At 34.5% G+C, this 19002-nt stretch overlaps 1 protein-coding gene across 1 annotated transcript; it reads right to left on the bottom strand.

The window, feature by feature from the left end:
- Positions 1 to 216: 216 nt before the first annotated feature.
- Positions 217 to 17419, bottom strand: LOC136810568 (T-box transcription factor TBX2-like). Its single transcript, XM_067067130.1, has 10 exons — positions 16732 to 17419; positions 15814 to 16009; positions 13217 to 13484; positions 11793 to 11939; positions 10892 to 10971; positions 9787 to 9899; positions 8551 to 9197; positions 1969 to 2053; positions 1315 to 1482; positions 217 to 569 (listed from the first exon to the last, which is right to left on the bottom strand). The coding sequence occupies exons 1-10, from the start codon at positions 17150 to 17152 to the stop codon at positions 217 to 219; spliced, it is 2478 nt and encodes an 825-aa protein (XP_066923231.1). The 5' UTR covers positions 17153 to 17419.
- Positions 17420 to 19002: the final 1583 nt, after the last annotated feature.

Raw genomic sequence — 19002 nt, 5'->3', positions numbered from 1 at the left:
CGGGCTTGAAAGTCAATGTGGTATTATTCGTTAGCCTGGTGTTCTTTTTTAAATTGCCATGTCTGTTACATAACTCATGATAAATAAACTTCAAAATTTGGGACAAATGACAAGGGCTTTGAAGCGAAACCTAAGCCTCCATTTGTGGATTTGAGGATAAGTTGGGTGAAAATAAATAAATTAATATGATCGAAAAGGCCTTAATTTGAAAGAAAGTTAATTATTCAATAAGGAGAAAATAAATAACAGGCAAAGAGATATACCTTGGCAAGCTTGGAGAAGGAAGATCTTCGGTTTCCCAGCTAGGTTTGATCCATGAAAACACAGTGTTATCTCTTTAACAGGAATTGTTTCATCAACAGCATATATTTCACCTTCCTTGCCATGACTTAAAATGCAAATGATAAGACAGGAATATTTCGCATAACTCCTTTCGCCTGCTTCTTGCAAAACTTGTCTCATTTTATAAGATAACAAATCTTTGTGCTCTTCTATAGTAAAACCCATATCTTGGAATAAAACTGTTATACTCCTTGCGTCTATATCTGTGCCAGTTCGTTTGTCCATTTCTGTAGGATGGGTAATTAAAGGAAAGGTTGAAAAGAAATTAAAATCACGAAAGCAGGCTTTAAAATATAGCAGACAACCTTATGGTAAAGAGACCGGCCCAGCTTAAAGGGAGGAGTGTCACTCAGAGCCAACCCTAGTCTCTCAACTGTCATCAGTGTCAATTCGTTTATCTACAATCCCACACAAAATATTTGAGACAAAGGGCATTTCCCTGTGAAATTTTAAACACCACAAATGATTTTTAAGCGCGTTAAACTAGAGTTGGAAAGTAGAATTTTAATTCTGAATTTTAACATGAGACTTACGACTTAGGACCTCAGGATCTCAGGATTTAAAAGCTCAAAATTGTTTCGATCAGGCTTGGAATATAGCCTAAAAGCCACCGAACCCCTCGAAAATATTCAGTGAAAGAAAGTGGAAGTATCAAAATAACAATTAATGCCCAAACTTAATTCTGAAAAACGTTAAAATACACTAAAGTCTCAATATATTTCGAGCAAGATTATAATTCTGTAGAATTATGAATAGAGGAAAGATTAAAAAGAATATTTCGAAAGATTTAAAATGCAGTAGACGTTATAGTAAAGGGACCGGATCTTTTAAGCATAAAGGAAGTAGTGCTGTATCTCTTAGGTTCTAAGCGCTCTTGGAAGGTTGTAACACTCTCACCAGATAATCAAAAAGTGGTGGCTTTGAATAAGATTTATTTGCCAATAGTCTAAACTAAAAAAAGGTTATATTTACCCAAAAAATTTTCGTTGTTGATTAAAAGGAAATAACCGGGGAGTTTGTTTGGGTAAGAGTCGGGATCAGTGGATTCACGAACAGCTTTCAAGATGTTGTCATTTTCTTTGTTTCCAGTATTCGATGATTTGCTATTCTTTTTTCCAGGACGACCATCGACTTTTTCTGCTAAAAAGCAATCGATAAAAGTCACTTAATCATTGATTTCCCTGAATCTACAAGAATTTGTTTCACCACTTCCACTTCAGTCAATTAAAAGTACTAAGACAGGTAATATATATTTTGGTGGTAATAATAGTCTTATCGAAAAAGGTTTTCCAAACGATTAAATTTTGATATCTTAAAATATATAATATGTAATTTTCACTTCATTTAGTCCCTGAAGACATTCTTCTTTATCGAATGAGCAAAAGAAAATCCATTCAGGAAATTAAAGAATGGTTCCAAGGAATGTCTCTTTACTGATAGGTGGAACATGAATATATGAAGAAGCTTGCAGAACTACAACCTATCATTTACCCTAGGGGCCGTCCACATAGTACGTACGCATTAAGGGGGAGAGGGGTACTCGATTTTCGACATTTTAGTGCGTACGTACTATGTTGACGGCCCATTATAGCATTTCCGATTCACTGTGAACCTTAATTATTTTACCTCCTTCTATCTTTTGGTTTCCACCATCATTCTCCATGACATCAGGTTTCACAATGTCTTTACTTGGTACAAATCCTTTATTTTTCTAAAAAACAATCTACAAAAATTTTTGAATAATTTTAACAAAAACTGATTTGGGTGAGTAGAAATGTAAAATGTAAATATGAGATGCAATGAAATTGAGCTGCAAAGACAAAATGTAATCAAGAAGGTGTCAATCGAACGCAATCGAACGCAATCAAATAATTGCAATTCTATTTACTCTATTTGTTCCCTCTCGTGTGCTTGCTCTTTTCTGATTTTCTGATGGGGTACAGTATTTGCGACAGCCCATAATCATTGACAACAATTATCTGTAGACTTTTTAAAAATTAGTCAATAGTGCCAAAAAAAACCCTTTTGACAGACACTTGGGAAATTCCCCAAATGGACCACAAGTGATTATTTGGCAGAAGACACATACAGGCTTGCTAGCAATCCTTGTGGCTTTAGTCCTTGTAATTTTTAGACTGAAAATGATTGAAAATGATTGAAAATGACAGAAAATGACTGAAAATGACTGAAAATGACTGAAAATGACTTGAAAATGACTGAAAATGGGTGAACTTCAGCCACACACAGGTGGTGGGTGTACCAGAGAGCTCTGAAAAGTTGTTTATAATTGATTAAACCATTATCGAATTAAACAATTACCGTAATCGAATATGGTCTAATTAGATGTCTTTTCGAAAAAGTTGGAGTGCAAAACTCATTGAACCTTTAATCTCAGACAAAAAAAGGCCTGAAGACTTTGCAAAAATTAATTTCCTTCAATGTCGAGTGGATTTGGCTTCGACAATCAGTTCCAAAATACTTGGCATAAAAGGGAAATTCCCCACGAAATTTTACAACCACAAAAAATTTGGTAGCTTTCTAAATTAGATTGGAAGGGTAGAGTTTTAATTATGAGTTTTAACGCTAGACTTAAGAGTTAAGACCTCAGGAGCTGGGGATCTAGAAGTTCAAAAATGGTCTGGTTGGCTTAAAATATAGCCTAGAAACCAATAAATTCCTCCCAGATCGAAATATTCGATGGAATCAAGTTAAAAACCCGAAATTGATATTCTCACTCGAGCTTCAATTTTCGAAAAATGGTAAAATTGCCAAAATTGCCAATATGTTATGGCACTGATTGTAGACTTGTCACTCAACTCTCGAAATCCAATAAAAACAACATTGGCCCTGCTGGTAAATATGGGTTTTCAGAGCTTATTTTGAAATTTTTCATTCATTTTTGAAAAGTCTAACTTTTTGTCCGGGATTGTATGCTGCAACTCCAGCATCACAACAATTGCACATGAACATAAATAGTACCGTCAACTGCTCTAACTTGGGACGAAACATGGGACTGTTGATATCTGATCTGTATTTTCACTACTTTCTGTTAAATCTCTTTGACAACAAATTTGTTTTGATAACTCCACCAAGTTTATCAATCATACTTTCTGTCAGCTGGAGCTGGAGCCTGGCTCAATCTGAATCTGATCCAACTTTGGTGGGCAATAGTTCCAGGCTGGAAGTGGCACACAGTACGCCGAATATATTGGGAGTGAGGTAGTAATTACTTTTGGCGTATTTGCGTAAGGAGCGGATAGAAAAGTATTGGCATAAGTCAAAGCTTTTCAAGATGAGAGGAGCACCTGTTGGGTATAGATTTTATAAATCTTTATGTTTTATCATTGTATCTTCTGTATGTATTATATGTTATATGAAAGTGTTATAATATGTACATAGTAAGCTTGTTAGATGTTACATGTATATTATATTTTATGATTGATAGCTAGGTCTACCATCTTGCACTCTGCAATGGAGATCACATGTTTGTGTCGGAGAGTCTTGATCTCCATTGTCCCCCCCTGTGCACTCCTCCTTTGGGTCCTTGCTGGAAGAATGGGCCTGAGTGAGCTCTTCTCCCTGACATGTGTTTTTATAAGAGCCTGTTCTCTCCAGCAAGGATGAGTGGAAGCCTGATCATAACAAGACATGAAGGATGAATCTCTTATACTGATATGTTAACACACGAGGATCAACTTAATATAATATGGAAGTAGGATTTATTCAGACAGATGTCTTTTATGTTCAATATATTCAGTTTTTAAAGATAACATCATTGGTCTCTACCATATTTAAGATCAAAACAGCCACCCAACACACCGCCATCCTAACGCCTAATTTCTTCATGCCAGGATTACTAAGCTGCTCCCTCGTCTACCATATAACGACGTAGAGTGTAAATAGAATACCGTGAAGTCGGGTAACCTGCATCAGTGGAGGAAAACTTGCATAGCCATCAAATGACTGACCAATCAAAGCAGCAAAATTTCAAAACAAATGAACTACGCAGCTCTGCTCGCAGCTTTACTCTACCATTTTTGTTTTGATTTAACTTTGTATTTCAATGACCAGCCAGGTCATTCATTTGAGGGCTATGCATGTTAGCCACCACTGATGCAAGTTACCCAATCCAGTCAGGACCTCATTTCACTTCATCAATATTATACAAACGGCAGTGTGTGCTAAATTATTTTGGTTTCGCTTTCGATTTCAAGCAAAGCTGTCTTAGCAACAGGGCACGCGTACATAGCAACGGAGCTGGGTAGAAAAATATAAACATAGAATTAAAAAAAATACCGATCATCGTATAGAGCACAAAAAAAAACCTTCTTTCTATGTTTCGTTTGTTCTACCTTGGATTATAACTGAAAATATCTTCAAAAAACCTTTGTCTGCTATCACCCTGCGCGGTAATCTCTGCCCGCTTCAATTCTTAGATAATGAATAAGAGAGGTGCACTTATCTAAGCTGTGCTCGCGGGCGATAAATTTATGTTTACTTAACTTGTATATTTTAGTGGTATTTATCCAATGAAAATGATGTTGACGAAATATGCACGGCATTGATTATGACATCATTAAATATGTCAATGTAAATTAAACGCCCGTTAAAGAAAATAATTCGTACATAGTTCTTTTTATCTTGAAATTTAGAAATATGAAAAAAAAAAAGAATCAAATTTAATATTTTATCCTATCTAGATTATATTAGCATTAGAATACGGTAAATTTTCACGAAAAATATTTTGCCATGGGGGTACGCCCAAATGCATCCACGGGAAAGTTCCAATTTTTAATTATCGGGAAATCGGGGAAACCTGTTCACCACGTGGATAAAAAACGTACGGAATGAAACCTGACAGAAGGTTTTCAACCAGATTTATCGAGATAAAGCTATAAGAGGTTCATTACTTGTGGATTTTAAAACCTACATAACCAAAAACGAAAGTTGTGTGTTGATCAGGTATGTTTTTATTCTATCCAAACTAATGTTAAAAAAGACCAAAGAGGTCCTGACTGACCCAATCTCACGGTATAAAACTTATTTGGAGCAATTTTTTAGTATGAGAAAATCAAATATCCCAGGGTTTTTGGTTTTTGGCGTATATATCAATTTAAAATTATAACAATTCGGCGTGGACTTTGCATCGTTTTCACACTGGCAATGATTTAAAGGAAAGGGCAGTCTTATAGACAGTAACGTTTACATTCAATTAGTTTGATTGCAATTTTCATTCGATTGACACCATCTGGTTAGATCCTAGAATAATTGATAAAATAATCACAGGATAAAACACCTTGAGTATTGATCCTTTGTGGTCTTATTTAGATCCTCTTATGGATCTGTTCCAATTATTGATTATATAATTTGTGGATCCTACCACCTATCAGCCCCCAACCCCAACCACCACCTGGACTCCTTTCGCTCAAGGATTGATTAAATAGTCAAATGACATGGACTACCGTGAGTATCACAGCGCAAATAAATTAATATTTTCTCTTTGAAAACTTGGCCTCTGATACTCAGGGTATAGTTGGGTTAGACATGGAGGAGACCAGAAAATCCCCCTTAAAATAATATTTTCTTACAAGAAAGGAAATGTAATACAAACAACATGTAACAAGCAACACAACAACCAATCTACCTTTTTGGTTTCCGTCATATGATTTTTGTTACCATTTTGAATTCTGAGAATTCGATGGGAATTCCCCCAATCTCCGTTGTCCACCATTATTGATAGTCTCAATCAAGGCCTATTTAAAGAATCGGTAATCTAGTCGGGTTCAGCTTTATTTGAGGTTCCACCCCTGAACATAGTAGCTGGACCCGACTAGCCCCGCGCAAAAATAAGTGCACAAGATATGGGCGGGTAGATATGACGTATTATATTTGGTAGGCGCTGTGACAGGAAAACTGCCCCTCCTAGAATTTTGTCCTCCCCGGGAATCGGTAGTCGCCTACTGCTATTTCGGTTATTAAGAGGTTTGAATTCCTGGCGGACTAATAAAGCAAAAAGCTCTTAAAGCGGATACGGGATACGGGATACGGATTGGGGGGTAGTTCTTCAGAAAGTCAGCCGATAAAAGTGAAATATGAAGAAACCCATTAAAATGTTCGGTCAGATACTACTACTAGGAAAAAAACCATTTCATGAAATTTTCCTGAAAAAGTGCCAAAACTTCATTATTCGCAAAGGATTTTTTGGGAAAATCACTTAATATAGACCACCCAATATTATGGATTTTCTTCTTACCACCAACCCCCCTAAAATTAAGCTCAAAAAGAGTACCTTTTTTCACCTTTATCAGTCCCTCTGGTAAGTTATGGCATGTCTCAAAAACCTTAAAATTACCATAATTTTTGAAGACCATTAGCCGGCAGAAAATGAGCAAACCAATGATTTACTACGAAGGATACCATGATGAAGTTTCACTGTAGGGGTGTTACCTAATTGTTTACGCCCTTATTTTCGCGAAAAAACGTAAAAACCAAAAGGTGCTGACGTCAGCAAAAACTTGTTTTTTAAATAACTCCAGCTTGGCTAAAGGTAGAAACATGAAATTTGGACTAAAGTTATGCACATCATTTCGAAAATCTTCCACCCCTCGTTTATTATTTTTTCAGCTTTCAAAGAGAAGGTCCCTTATCCTGCTCTAAACATGATTTTAGCCTATATTTAACTTATTTATGGGTTTTTGCATGTAAAATTTCCAACCCCCCGGCAAGTACGTTTATTTGGAGAGTAGGGGGGGGGGTTGAAGTTTCCGACGTCTTAAGTCTCCTAAATGAAATAAAGTTATGATATTTAGAAAGCAGATATTGTAATTATTAAAATTTGAGGTATAATAGATAAATTGACCAAAGACTTTGTATTTGACTTACTTACTTGTCTAGGGGTGTAAAAAAAACGTAGAAAAAGTCGACCAAATTCTAAGTGTGTGGATGACGTAAACGAAAAAGAAAAAAAAAATTGAATAATTTCAGAAAAAAGATTTTATTGAAAATTTTAAAGATATAATATACAGCCCAAATTCTAGTGATATGTAAATTTTAAAATTGTATTTAATAAAAAAAGGTGTCCAAAAGGTCACAAAATGGATAAATAAAAAATAAAATTATCGTATATTTTGAAATAAATTATGAACAAAAGATTTAAAGTAAATTAAAGTTCAATTAAAAAAACATTAAAAATGAAGTCATACAATGAGAACGCAACAAAAAAAATTGACGCAAGCGTATTTCGTTAAGACTTTATTTATCATGGTTTTGGTACATTTTCATAACAGAATTTATCTCACTTGTATTCGCTCTCCTTTAAAAACATTACATTGGCGATGTTAAAGTATCGATAGAAAAATCACAAAGCGGACATACTACGCGAGGTAAGTCTATCTTGCTTTCTGCTTAGCCTGTAGAAAAAGTTCATTACTGTGAATGAAGGCTAGTGGAAATTCGTCCGTCCTCGTTCGTGATTTATCTATTAGCAAAGTTATGTAAATCGAAGAAGACGATATAAAGTAAAGTTGACATGTCACCAAAATCGCGGTCCAGAAGAAGGTAAAAACATCAAAATACCGTCGTCTGTTTAGGTGAGCAAAGGCAATATAGAGGCGTACATCAACTATCGACTTTGTTTTGCATCGATATCCTCTGATACATTTAACTCCCTATTTATACTTAACTTCACTATTAGCAAATATTCTTTGCAAACTTCATCAGCAAATTCTAACAACAAGAAGCATCGACTTTTACAGGACTTTTTCACAGTATTGAAAGAGCTTGCAAGTTAAAATCTTTGAAACATAACTTAAGGCTATCTTTATCTAGCGTCGCCAAGTTGCAAATTACTAATACACGTTTTTTTATAAGAACAAACTATATAAGAACCTAAGACTTCGATGACCAAAATGTTAAGAACATTTTAAGGCTTTGCGGACTCTAAAATACTGAATTTCTTAGGGAAATAGACAAAAACGCTCAAAAAATGGCGAAAATAAGAATATGTTAATCAACATTTTTAGGCTTGAATCTCAAAAAGTTAAGAACATCCCAAGGCTTCAAAGATTTTGGATGTTCTTATAAAAAAACGTGTTTGTCCTATTTCTGGCCTCTCTTTTTAAAAGTTTCTTTTTACAAAAAATTCAAAAATGAAAAATATTCACAACAACAAAAAAGACGAAAATCGAAATGAAACAAAAATAATCATTATAAATTAGCTGAATTTAAAATAGAGCTACTATATGAGCAAACTGCACAATGCGCCAGCCCGTGTCTACAAAGAGGGGTGCTTCCATACCGTCCGTAATTGGGGGTCGATGAAAAATAATTGTTTTGTGTATAAGGTGATCCGACATTGGTAGTTGGTGTGGTATAACTGCCAAAATTCTGCCATTGAGAAGAAGTACTCGATAAAAGTTCCGTATTGAGTTGTAATTGTTTTTTAAGCGATTGTCCTGCTCCTACGTGATCGTGGAAACTCGCCCCGTTATTATATTCAGTACCGGGTGTATTCACTGTATTTTGAGGATTTCCGGACGAATAAATAGATCCGGGTAGGACCATTGGTAATACTGAATTCGCTGAAGTGTTTTGTGGGAGATAATTTTCGAAACTCGGGGATGGGGAAGGCGATGCGACCGGGTTATAATGATATCGGAACTCGTCACGTGGTGAAAAATCACGTGACGAGAAGAATTGATCACGTGATGAAGTAAACATGGCTGTCGGGGAAAGGAAACGTCGTGATTTGATGTGACTTTCGTAAGACGATATATGTGTTGGAGGTGAAATAGTATCTTTGAAACGCATCTTGCTTGGAGTGGAATTTAAACTGGAAATTCCTGATTCTGGTGATTCTATAGAGATAAAATATGGTAAAATAAACTTATTTCATAGGATTTTTGCATCAGTTTCATTTTACTATTCAATTCCAGTTTCAGGGCAAAAATGCACAAATCTATACAGATTTCCCTTCGAGAAAGGTGTTGAAAAAAAATTCTGCTGGTTCTCTTTTCTCTATTGTTGTTGCCTTTGTAAAACTTTCAATCTCCATTCGCAAAGGAGTGTTCAACCATAAAAAGTTGATTACTGCATTGACGTAGAAAATATATAATGTACTAAAAACACAAACCCTATGAAATAGGCTAATAGATTAAAATCTTCTTCTGGAATATTGTTTATAGTAATTCATGACGTAATGTTTTCTACAGAACACCTCGGTTTTAACCAATTGCAGGGCCCACGCCACCGGGGAGGGGGGACAGGGCCTCCCCACTTTTTTGCAATGTGAAAATTCTTGGTTGCGCCTCATTAGAATGGCGTGGGCCCTGAATTGTGGAAGATTTGAGCTAGAGAAAGAGAGATAAATTTGCCTTACAAATTTTAACAATTTTCAGGGACTTTTCATGTGGTAATCCTCTAAATGAAAATATTAGGCATACATACCGTCTAATTTGTGTTTTCCTTTCAATTCATTGGGTGTTGGTGAGAATTTGGTTTTCTTGTTTTGATGCGAACTTGATTTTTCTTCTTCACCATCACTCTCGTTATTCTCGATTCTAAAGAAAAGTGATTTAAAATACAGTGGAATGTGTCTGAAAAACGTGTCTGTTTTAAAGAGGTATTAATACACGTTTTTTTATAAGAAAAACTATATAAGAACATAAAGCTTCAGTGGCCAAAATCTTTTGAACAAGTTAAGAACATTTAAGGGCTTCGTGGGCTCTAGAACACCTGTTTTCTCAGGAAAATGGACAAAATTACTCAAAAAATGCTGAAAATAAGAACATGTTAAGAACGTTTTTAGGCTTGAAACCCGAAAAGTTAAGAACATCTGAAGACTTTAAAAATTTGGATGTTCTTATAAAAAACGTGTATTTCGCTAAAAAAGGCATCTAACGTAGACACATTATACAATGTATACAGATATCACAGTAACATAGTATCCTCCCCCCTGGATTCAGGGGGATGGGTTTTGAGGTCAAAAGGACGTATAGGGGGGGAAAGAATATTTTTTGAAGCCAGGGTGGGGGAAAACGAGGGGGGGGGAATGGAAAATTTTCATTCTAGGCATGGGGGGGGGACTCACCAAAATCGATTCAAAATTGAAAAACATCTGGTTTTATGAGATGATATAGCATAATGCTTAGTTTTATCAATATCATGGTTTAAAAACAACCATCCTTTCCATTTATTCTTGAATTAGAACTACCTTAGGGAAAACAATAAGCGTTAAGTTCATCAAATTACTGCTTTTTAATTTTTTGCTTGGATGGGGGGGGGCAGAAAAATTTTTGGAGGCAGGGTGGGAAAAAATGAGGGGGGGGGAATGGAAAATTTTCATTCTAGGCATGGGGGGGGGGAGAGACCCTGAAGGACACTATGAGTAAACGTTTCAGTAAAAGAACCACGATGTGACCATTCTTTCGAAAATCTTCCAAACCTCACTGTAAATTTTAGGAAATAATGGAATATAGAAAATACAAATTCGTGAAAAGCCGTTTTTTTTAAGGTTTGACCATTGGAAATCGAAACAAAGTTAGATAGATACCTTGAAATACGTTTACCAGCAGCTCCATCCTCACGGAAACCTTTGGCGAATGGATTGTATTTGATCTTCAGTTTTGTCACCTGAAAGGTAGTGTCAAAAGTGGTGTGAGAATTGAAAATGCATTTTTTTTGGTAAGGGAAAACTTAAAATTTCTTGATACACGTTTTTTTTTTATAAGAACAAACTATATCAGAACGGTTCGAGGCCCAAAAATTTAAGAACATTCTAAGAACATTCTAAGGCTTTGGAGACTTAAAAACATGCATTTTCTTAAGAAATTACATCAAAATGCTCAAAAAATGCTGAAAATAAGAACATTTTAAGAACCTTTTTAGGCTTCGAATCCAAAAAACTAAGAACATCCGAAGGCTTCGAAAATTTTTGACGTTCTTATAAAAAAAAACGTGTATATTTTGATAGAACTGTAGGCTCTTTTATGAATTGTAAGATTAAATTTTTTTTTATTTAATTTATTTTGTAAAAATAGTATAATAAGGAGAATAAGGCTAAAATACAACAAAAATAAGAGCTAATTAAGAACAATCCTAAATCTGACATGTCAGAATTTTTACCCTTGTCAGGTAAAGTATAAAGCCTAGAAATATGAACAAAAACTTACTGGTTCTTATAAAAAAGGAGTGTACTGTCCCCAGAGCTAGATAAAAAAACCCTGTCTCACTGCCTCGGTGGAACTTTTTTCCACAACGGGGATAATTGGGATGGAAATTCTATTGTTCAAAGGTTAAAAAATCCGATGAGATGGTTTCGGAGTGCCATTTTTAAACATTGAATTTCTAACGAGGATGAAATCAAAGTCAACTTCTCAGTGAGGCTCGGTGACACAGGGTTTTATAAAACATACTCGAAGGCACAAGTTAAATGATAGTGAATCTAATCAAACCTTTTCATTTTGGTAGGCGGTGACAGCCAAAAATTCGGTTTCTCGGAAAACAAAGGTCTTCAGATTGGACATGTTCATTTTATAGAAGTCTGCAACTTTCGCGATATGGAAACGAGGTTGATATTTATGCATGGAATTCAAAATAGGCTGAAAAAAGAAGAGAAGAGGAACTGGGTTAAGTTGAATTCTGATTTTAAAACTGAAAAATTGAAAAGTCTGAATCTATTTTTCCTATAGCCTCAGCTTTAAAGGTTTTATTTTTACATAACTGTTCCCGTTGCATATCAGACACATATTTCATATCAGGACATGTCTGTCTATTGTTATATTATGCTTTTTTTCCATGTCAATCCAATGTGAAAAAGCTTAGCAAAGGATTTCACTCGTATTTAAAAACAAAACTTTTAACAAAATTACAGGCAAATAATTTTTCATTAATTTTGGACGCCTGCGAGAATCTAACGGTTAACAGCATATTTTTATGATTTTGTTAGATAAACTTAAAATGCTGAAAGCTTTTACACAATAATTTACAGTTTCAGATACTGAAAACAAACGTCATATGAAGAATTTGTTGCACACACTGTGACGGAAGTAAAATGTTACTCAACAAAATTAGTTTCAAATCTTCGTTCTCAAACGTATACTATAAAAACATTCCTATATCGGTGAAAATTGACCTAATCGGAGTTTTTTTTCTAAAAAAAGCGATGCATTGTGGGATTGTTTCGGGAGTATTACAATAGAAATCTCTCAGGAAATCCTCGAGGGAATTCTATTGTAACACTCCCAAAACAATCCCACAATACATCGCTTTTCTAGAAAAATCAAAAACTCCGATAAGGTCTTTTGTTTTAGCCACAGGAATACTGTTCGGAAATGGTATATAACCGAGTTTATGTATGTGTTTTTCTGCAACGGAGACGGTAAGGTTCTGACTTGACTACATCCTGACTGACTGAGGACGATGGTAAATCAACACTTTTATTGTTTTCGATTTTTCGGGTCAAAACTGCGGGTTTTCAGACACTTTACCGTCCTGCAAAGTGCAAATACATTAACTCGTTATATAATCTTCACAGGGCAGATCAGCAACGTCTTATCTAGCTGTATAGTGAGAATTTTTCAATCAAAGTTATAGATAAGTTAGTAGGAATAAAAAGACACAGTCAGCTATCGCGGGTTAAAATGATGTCATAAAAAATCCACCTTCAGACTAGTATTTTCCAATTCATAATATTCACGACGTATTGTCTTCTACGGAAAAGCCCCGGTTTTTGCCAGTAGTGGAAAATTTTATACAACTTTTGTCTAGTTCAAACTTGCCACTACTTGCTAAAACTGGGGTATTTCCGTAGAAAACATTACGTTATGAATATCATGAATTAGACTCCAAAACAATGAATTAAAATGAGAAATCTTACATATCCATTCTTTCCTTGAACACAATTGGTGACTTTCATTTTATTGAATGAAATACTTTTCGACATCCACTGATTCCCGGTGTTCGGTCCGTCCGGATGAATGAACATCCGTTTAGGCATTGGTGGGTCGGCTTTTCCGGCGATAAGCCACGCTCCCCTGCTGAATTTATAACGACAATCGTCTGCAGGAATTATATCCATGATGAGTATATATTTAGTTTTAGGTTCCAGGTTTGATATGCGGAACTTTATTGGTGGAAACATTCTCCTGAAAAAGATACGAAGAAGATTTCGGTCAACACAGTCAAAATGAATCATGGGTAATCAGGACTGATTGCACCCCCATAACGACTTGCCGTTGACTGGACACAAAACATCCAAAAAATTAGACTAACAGAAAGGCATTATAAGAGCGTTGTTGTCCTGATTACCCATGATTCATTTCGACTTCGATTCATTAAGAAAAAAAATAACTTTCGAGCAAAAAGAAAAAATAACTTTCGAGCAAAAAGAAACAAGCAACATGCTGAATGGACCTACCTAATGATTAACATCAGATGAAAATAAGAAAAAAGTGACAATAATTGTACAAAAATTTAGAATGGAAAAATAAAGCTTGTGTGTTGAATAATGTAAAATGGTAAAAAGGAATTTCCCCAAATACGAAAATCACTTAAACCATTCAGGCCCAAAAAACCTTTTAAGCTGTTTTTGGCCCAAATTTGCCCAAAAAAAATTTCCTTAAAAATCTGGCTCCGTCACATTTTGGGCATTGCCGTTTTGCATCATTGTGCAAAAAATAAGAAAAAAATTATGAGTCAACATTGAGAAAAGCTATATTTTCTTATTTGGTTAAAGGGAATTTCCCCCAAAATACGAAAATCCGTTTTTTAAGGCGAATAAGAATTTTCCGGGAAAAACCACTTCAGCCATTCTTTAGAGAATCTTGCCCTCCATCTTTGTACAAAAAATCAGAAAAAAGTAATGACAGGATTTTGCACAAAGTCCAAAAAACCCTATTTTTAGGTAGTTTTTGGCCCAAATTTGCCCAAATAAATTTTTTCTCAAAAATCGGGCTCCGTCACGTTCTGGGCATTGCTATTTTGCATCATTGTGCAAAAAATCAGAAAAAACTAATGAGCCAATCCTGAGAAAAGCTGGTAACAGACAGACGGAAGGACGAACGAACGGACATGGGTTAATTTATAGAACCTCCACCGGGGTACCCGGAGGTAGGTCCAAAAGTACATCGAGAATGCTTAAGGTGATTTTGAGAATAATACACCTCCTTCTCACAGACCCGTTAGGACTTTTTCAGCCAGTGAGGGTAAAAATAAATAAAAATAATTTTCCAGTAGGAAGGGGTCCCAGTGGGTCTGTGAGAAGGGGGTGTAATTAAGACAACTGAAAGATCGATTGAACAGACATTACACCTCCTCGTACTTAATCCGACCGAAATCCCCTGAGCCCCCCTTTCTTATAATACCTTTTTATTGAAACAAGTTATATATTAATCACAATAATCAAGCTAAAATCACCATAATTAAGAGTAATTTAAGAACACTATGGTATGATTTATCTTTAACTCAATTAATAGCACACATTTTCCCTATAAATAAGAACATTAGGATTAGAGTAGATAAAAATAGTGTTAAAATTCTTTTGAAATCTTTTATCTTTTAATTCTAAAGAACAGGTTGGATTTTTTACGGTTTAAAATCATTTTTATTTCACAATGAAGTTTTAAAAGAAAAGACACAAGTGATTTAAATGATTAAAAGGAAAACCTTCTTAAATTAATTTTAGGATGAATATTTTTTCGAAAAAAAATTAAATCTGTTCTTTTTTTGAAAAGTCATTAGAAAAATCTTTGGCAGTTAGTGGTTTTTTCTTTGAAATTCCAATCAAAACACGTTTAGCGGTCCCTATTGTCGGATAGTTTAAACTCCTCGCGGAAGATTGGAAAAGAGAAATAAGAGAGAGAGCCAAAAGAACTGACCGTATCTAATGTACGGCATGTTGCGATTAAATAAAATTTTCAGACAACAATAAAAATAATTAATTTAGAGATAATTATCGGTAATTATTCACGATTCAGATGAAAAAGCATATCGAAGGAAAATTTTCTTTCTAAAAGCACTCGAGACAAACACCACACTTTCGCTATAGAAAACACATGTTGATTTTTAAAGCAAATTTTCATGTCATTATCTAAACAAAGATGACTAATAATCTCTCACAAAAGAAATGCAAATTTCTATTAATTTCAATAGAAAGCGTGATTCTATCGTTACCATCCTGGAGATAGTGAATTGTAAGCAGATGCGAATTTATAGGTACCTCAAAGTGTATACACGTTTTTTATAAGAACAAACTACATAAGAACCTAAGGCTTAGATGGCGAAAATATTAGGAACAGGTTAAGAATATTTTAAGGCTTTGTAGACTCTAAGACACCCGATTTCTTGGGAAATTGCAAACAAAAAGACTTTTAAAATGGTCAAATTAAGAAAAATTTTAGACCGAAAACTCAAAAGTTAAGAACATCTAAAGGCTTCAGAAGTTTAGGATGTTCTTTCAAAAAAAGCAATAGCTACCTTCCAGTTTTAGTGATGATCATTTCTGTACCAACTTCATGAAATTCTTGCCATAAAGATTTATTCTCCAACGTCACCACAGGTCGATTCTCATCATCATCGTCAACATTGCAGTGTTTACCGTAATCTAAATATTGTGCTGGTGGCATTGCACCGCCGGGGCCGAAAGTTGAAGGTCCAGTTGATGGCGACAAAGCTGGATATATAAAAAAATTAAAAAATTAACTTTCAGTAAAAATATTCCAAAGAAATCAGTTGAAAAGTGTTGAAAAGTGAATCAATGTCAGTACAAAGTAAGACTGAAACAGTATTATTACACGTTTTTTCCCTAAATAACTAAGAAATGTATGAAAAGAAGTTGGAATATGAAACGAAGCGACGATTAATAATAAGGTAAAAACTAAAAAAGAAGTATTTGAGGCTAAAATGATAGAATCAATTATCCATACACGTTTTTTTTATAAGAACATCCAAAATTTTTGAAGCCTTCGGATGTTCTTAGTTTTTTGGATTTGAAGCCTAAAAATGTTCTTAAAATGTTCTTATTTTCAGCATTTTTTGAGCATTTTGATGTAATTTCTTAAGAAAATGCATGTTTTTAAGTCTCCAAAGCCTTAGAATGTTCTTAGAATGTTCTTAAATTTTTGGGCCTCGAAGCCTTATGTTCTTATATGGTTTGTTCTTATAAAAAAAACGTGTAAGGTAAAAACTAAAAAAGAACTATTTGAGGCTAAAATGATAGAATCAATTATCCAGGTACACTTTTTTTACAAGAACATCCAAAATTTTTGAAGCCTTAGGATGTTCTTAACTTTTTGAGTTTTAGGCCTAAAAATGTTCTTAACATGTTCTTAACATTCATATATTCCATCGAAGCCTTATGTTCTTAATAATTTGTTCTTATAAAAAACCTTGTACCTGGATAATACATGTTATATTCTGATGATTGGTTATTGAACTGCGGTGGCGGTGGTAGGTCTTGAGTCGCAGGTCCAGTGCCAGGTGCCGAGTAAAAAGATGGTGCAGTAGGTGGATAATAAGAATAGTTTGGGATGGAGTTGTTTGACGGTTGGTTCCATAGATTTTGAGGTGGAGGCGAGCATTCAGGATGGGTCTGTTGCGTGGGCGGAACGGGCTGTGGGAGGCTTCCTGATGACTGTATCACATTCAGTTGGTACTGGCCTGTAGTAGGGGTCGTTGATGGTGGTGGTGGTGGTGGTGGTGGGATGTAGTATTCCTCCTTGGAAGGATCATCTTGTAGTTCTGTAGTAGGTCCGATTTTCTTTTCTTCAAATTTATTTTGTTGTTGTTCGAAATTCTCACCATAGTTGGGCTCCATTTTGACACCTCTGATTTTCACACAAAACCCCTGATGAAATTGACACCAAGAATTATAATTATTATTTTGTTAATAGATTTTTATCTTTTGCTAGCCACTTAGTTTTCGCACTCTTATTCGTTGCAGAACCTTTCGATTTTTTAGCTAATGTAGAACACTGAAACTGAAAATAAATTTAACGCTCTCTCTAGTTATCAAAATTTACGCTTTTTTCACGCTCTCTTTCTATCAGATAGATCAGATGATAAGACAGTTCGAGGCCATTTAAGTATGCCTCAAAGTATGAGAAATTTTCACACCTCGGCTCAATAAGCAAAATTAAAGAAACAGAGAGAGAAGAAAAGAAAACAATGTAAAATTCAGCATCTTTTTTTGTGCCACGAAAAAAAGTTAGCATAACAAAAGAAAAATTCAGAACAAAGAAGGTATAATAAAAATTGAGGAAAGCAATTTTATGTGATAACATTTTAACAAGTTAAATATGAAATAGGTACAGAGGCTTATTAAAATGAAGACATTGATGTGCAATTTTACGTAAGGGAACTAGAAATGCATCAGGAAATGCTGATAAAAGTGTCAAAAACGTCAGAGGAAAAAAATTATGCTTCTAACGCAATTGGGAAAGAAAATTTCGCAATTTAACACATTTAGCAACTATCTGGATATTAATGGTAAAATAAGAATAGTATTAGTTCTTCATAAAATTTATAAATTGATAGAGTCGATGACAAAAAGTACGGAATTTCGACATGAGATTTTGGGAGTCTAAAGTCTAAAGAAGTGCTTAGGATTGGATGGGCTAGCGAATAGTAGATCTCCTCGCTACACAGACACTTTGGAATATTTTGTTGTGATTTTTCCTACCCCCCTTAAAAATCATTTTTGGCTAATCAAAAACTCAACAAAAATTACGATAATCAAATTAATTAAAGTTATTCACAGCTTAGACTAAAGTGTGACAAAAAAAATAACTTAACAAGCAGATATAAAAAAAAATTCAAATTCCACGAAAAATAAGCCATATGAAAAATATCAAACCAAACGTGCTAACAAGCTTAACACTCTTTAAATGAATGGAAAAGTGACTGAGATATCACCTATCAACTCCAATAGGTCATTTAAAAAATAATATATCCCGAGAGAGGCTCAACATAAAGCACGGATAGCAAAAAAAAAGATATTTTTTTAAAACAAAAGAAATATAATGACTCGCCTGTTATTGTTCTAAATGATTACATTTTTATTGTTTTATTGTTTGCATGATATAAAAAACAACGAGAATCTCTCTCTTGTCGGAAAATTTAAAAAGCCATATTGGTTTATGTTGTTATTTTCAAACGCTCTGATTGGTCGAATTTTATAATACTGTAAGCCAATCATATTGCATAATTTTTGGTTGAATTGTTACTGTGTTGAATTGAAGCGAACAATTTTTTTTTCATTTTCGTTCTTTTTCTCTCAAAAACTCTCAATAAACGCTTTGAAAAAATTGAAACGCAGAGAGAATTTGCGATTCTGTCTAATTCTGCTTTTTTTTTTGCTATTTTTTTTTGGCCAATTAAAACTTTTAAATATTTCTCTTTCAAATTCTTTTTTGTAGCGGTCTAAAGTATATTTTTACTTGAAACTCGTTCAGAGTAAAGTGAACCGAAATTATCAGAGGAAATTTTTGCCGATCTACAGTAGTTTTTTGGAGGCTAAAAAACAGACAAATTTACTAATAGGTACAGTAACCCTTGGACTGAAATAAATAGATTTTGAATGAATAAATTAAGGATCATACTCTTAGGTGCCAAATAAATGGGCCCCCTTGCTTGTTAATTTTTCGAAAATTTTCCAACCCCCCCCGG

This window comes from Clytia hemisphaerica, unplaced genomic scaffold (assembly GCF_902728285.1).
Source record: "Clytia hemisphaerica strain Z4C2 unplaced genomic scaffold, Clytia hemisphaerica genome assembly, whole genome shotgun sequence".
Taxonomy (NCBI): domain Eukaryota; kingdom Metazoa; phylum Cnidaria; class Hydrozoa; order Leptothecata; family Clytiidae; genus Clytia; species Clytia hemisphaerica.
This window is presented reverse-complemented; position numbering and strand designations above follow the sequence as displayed.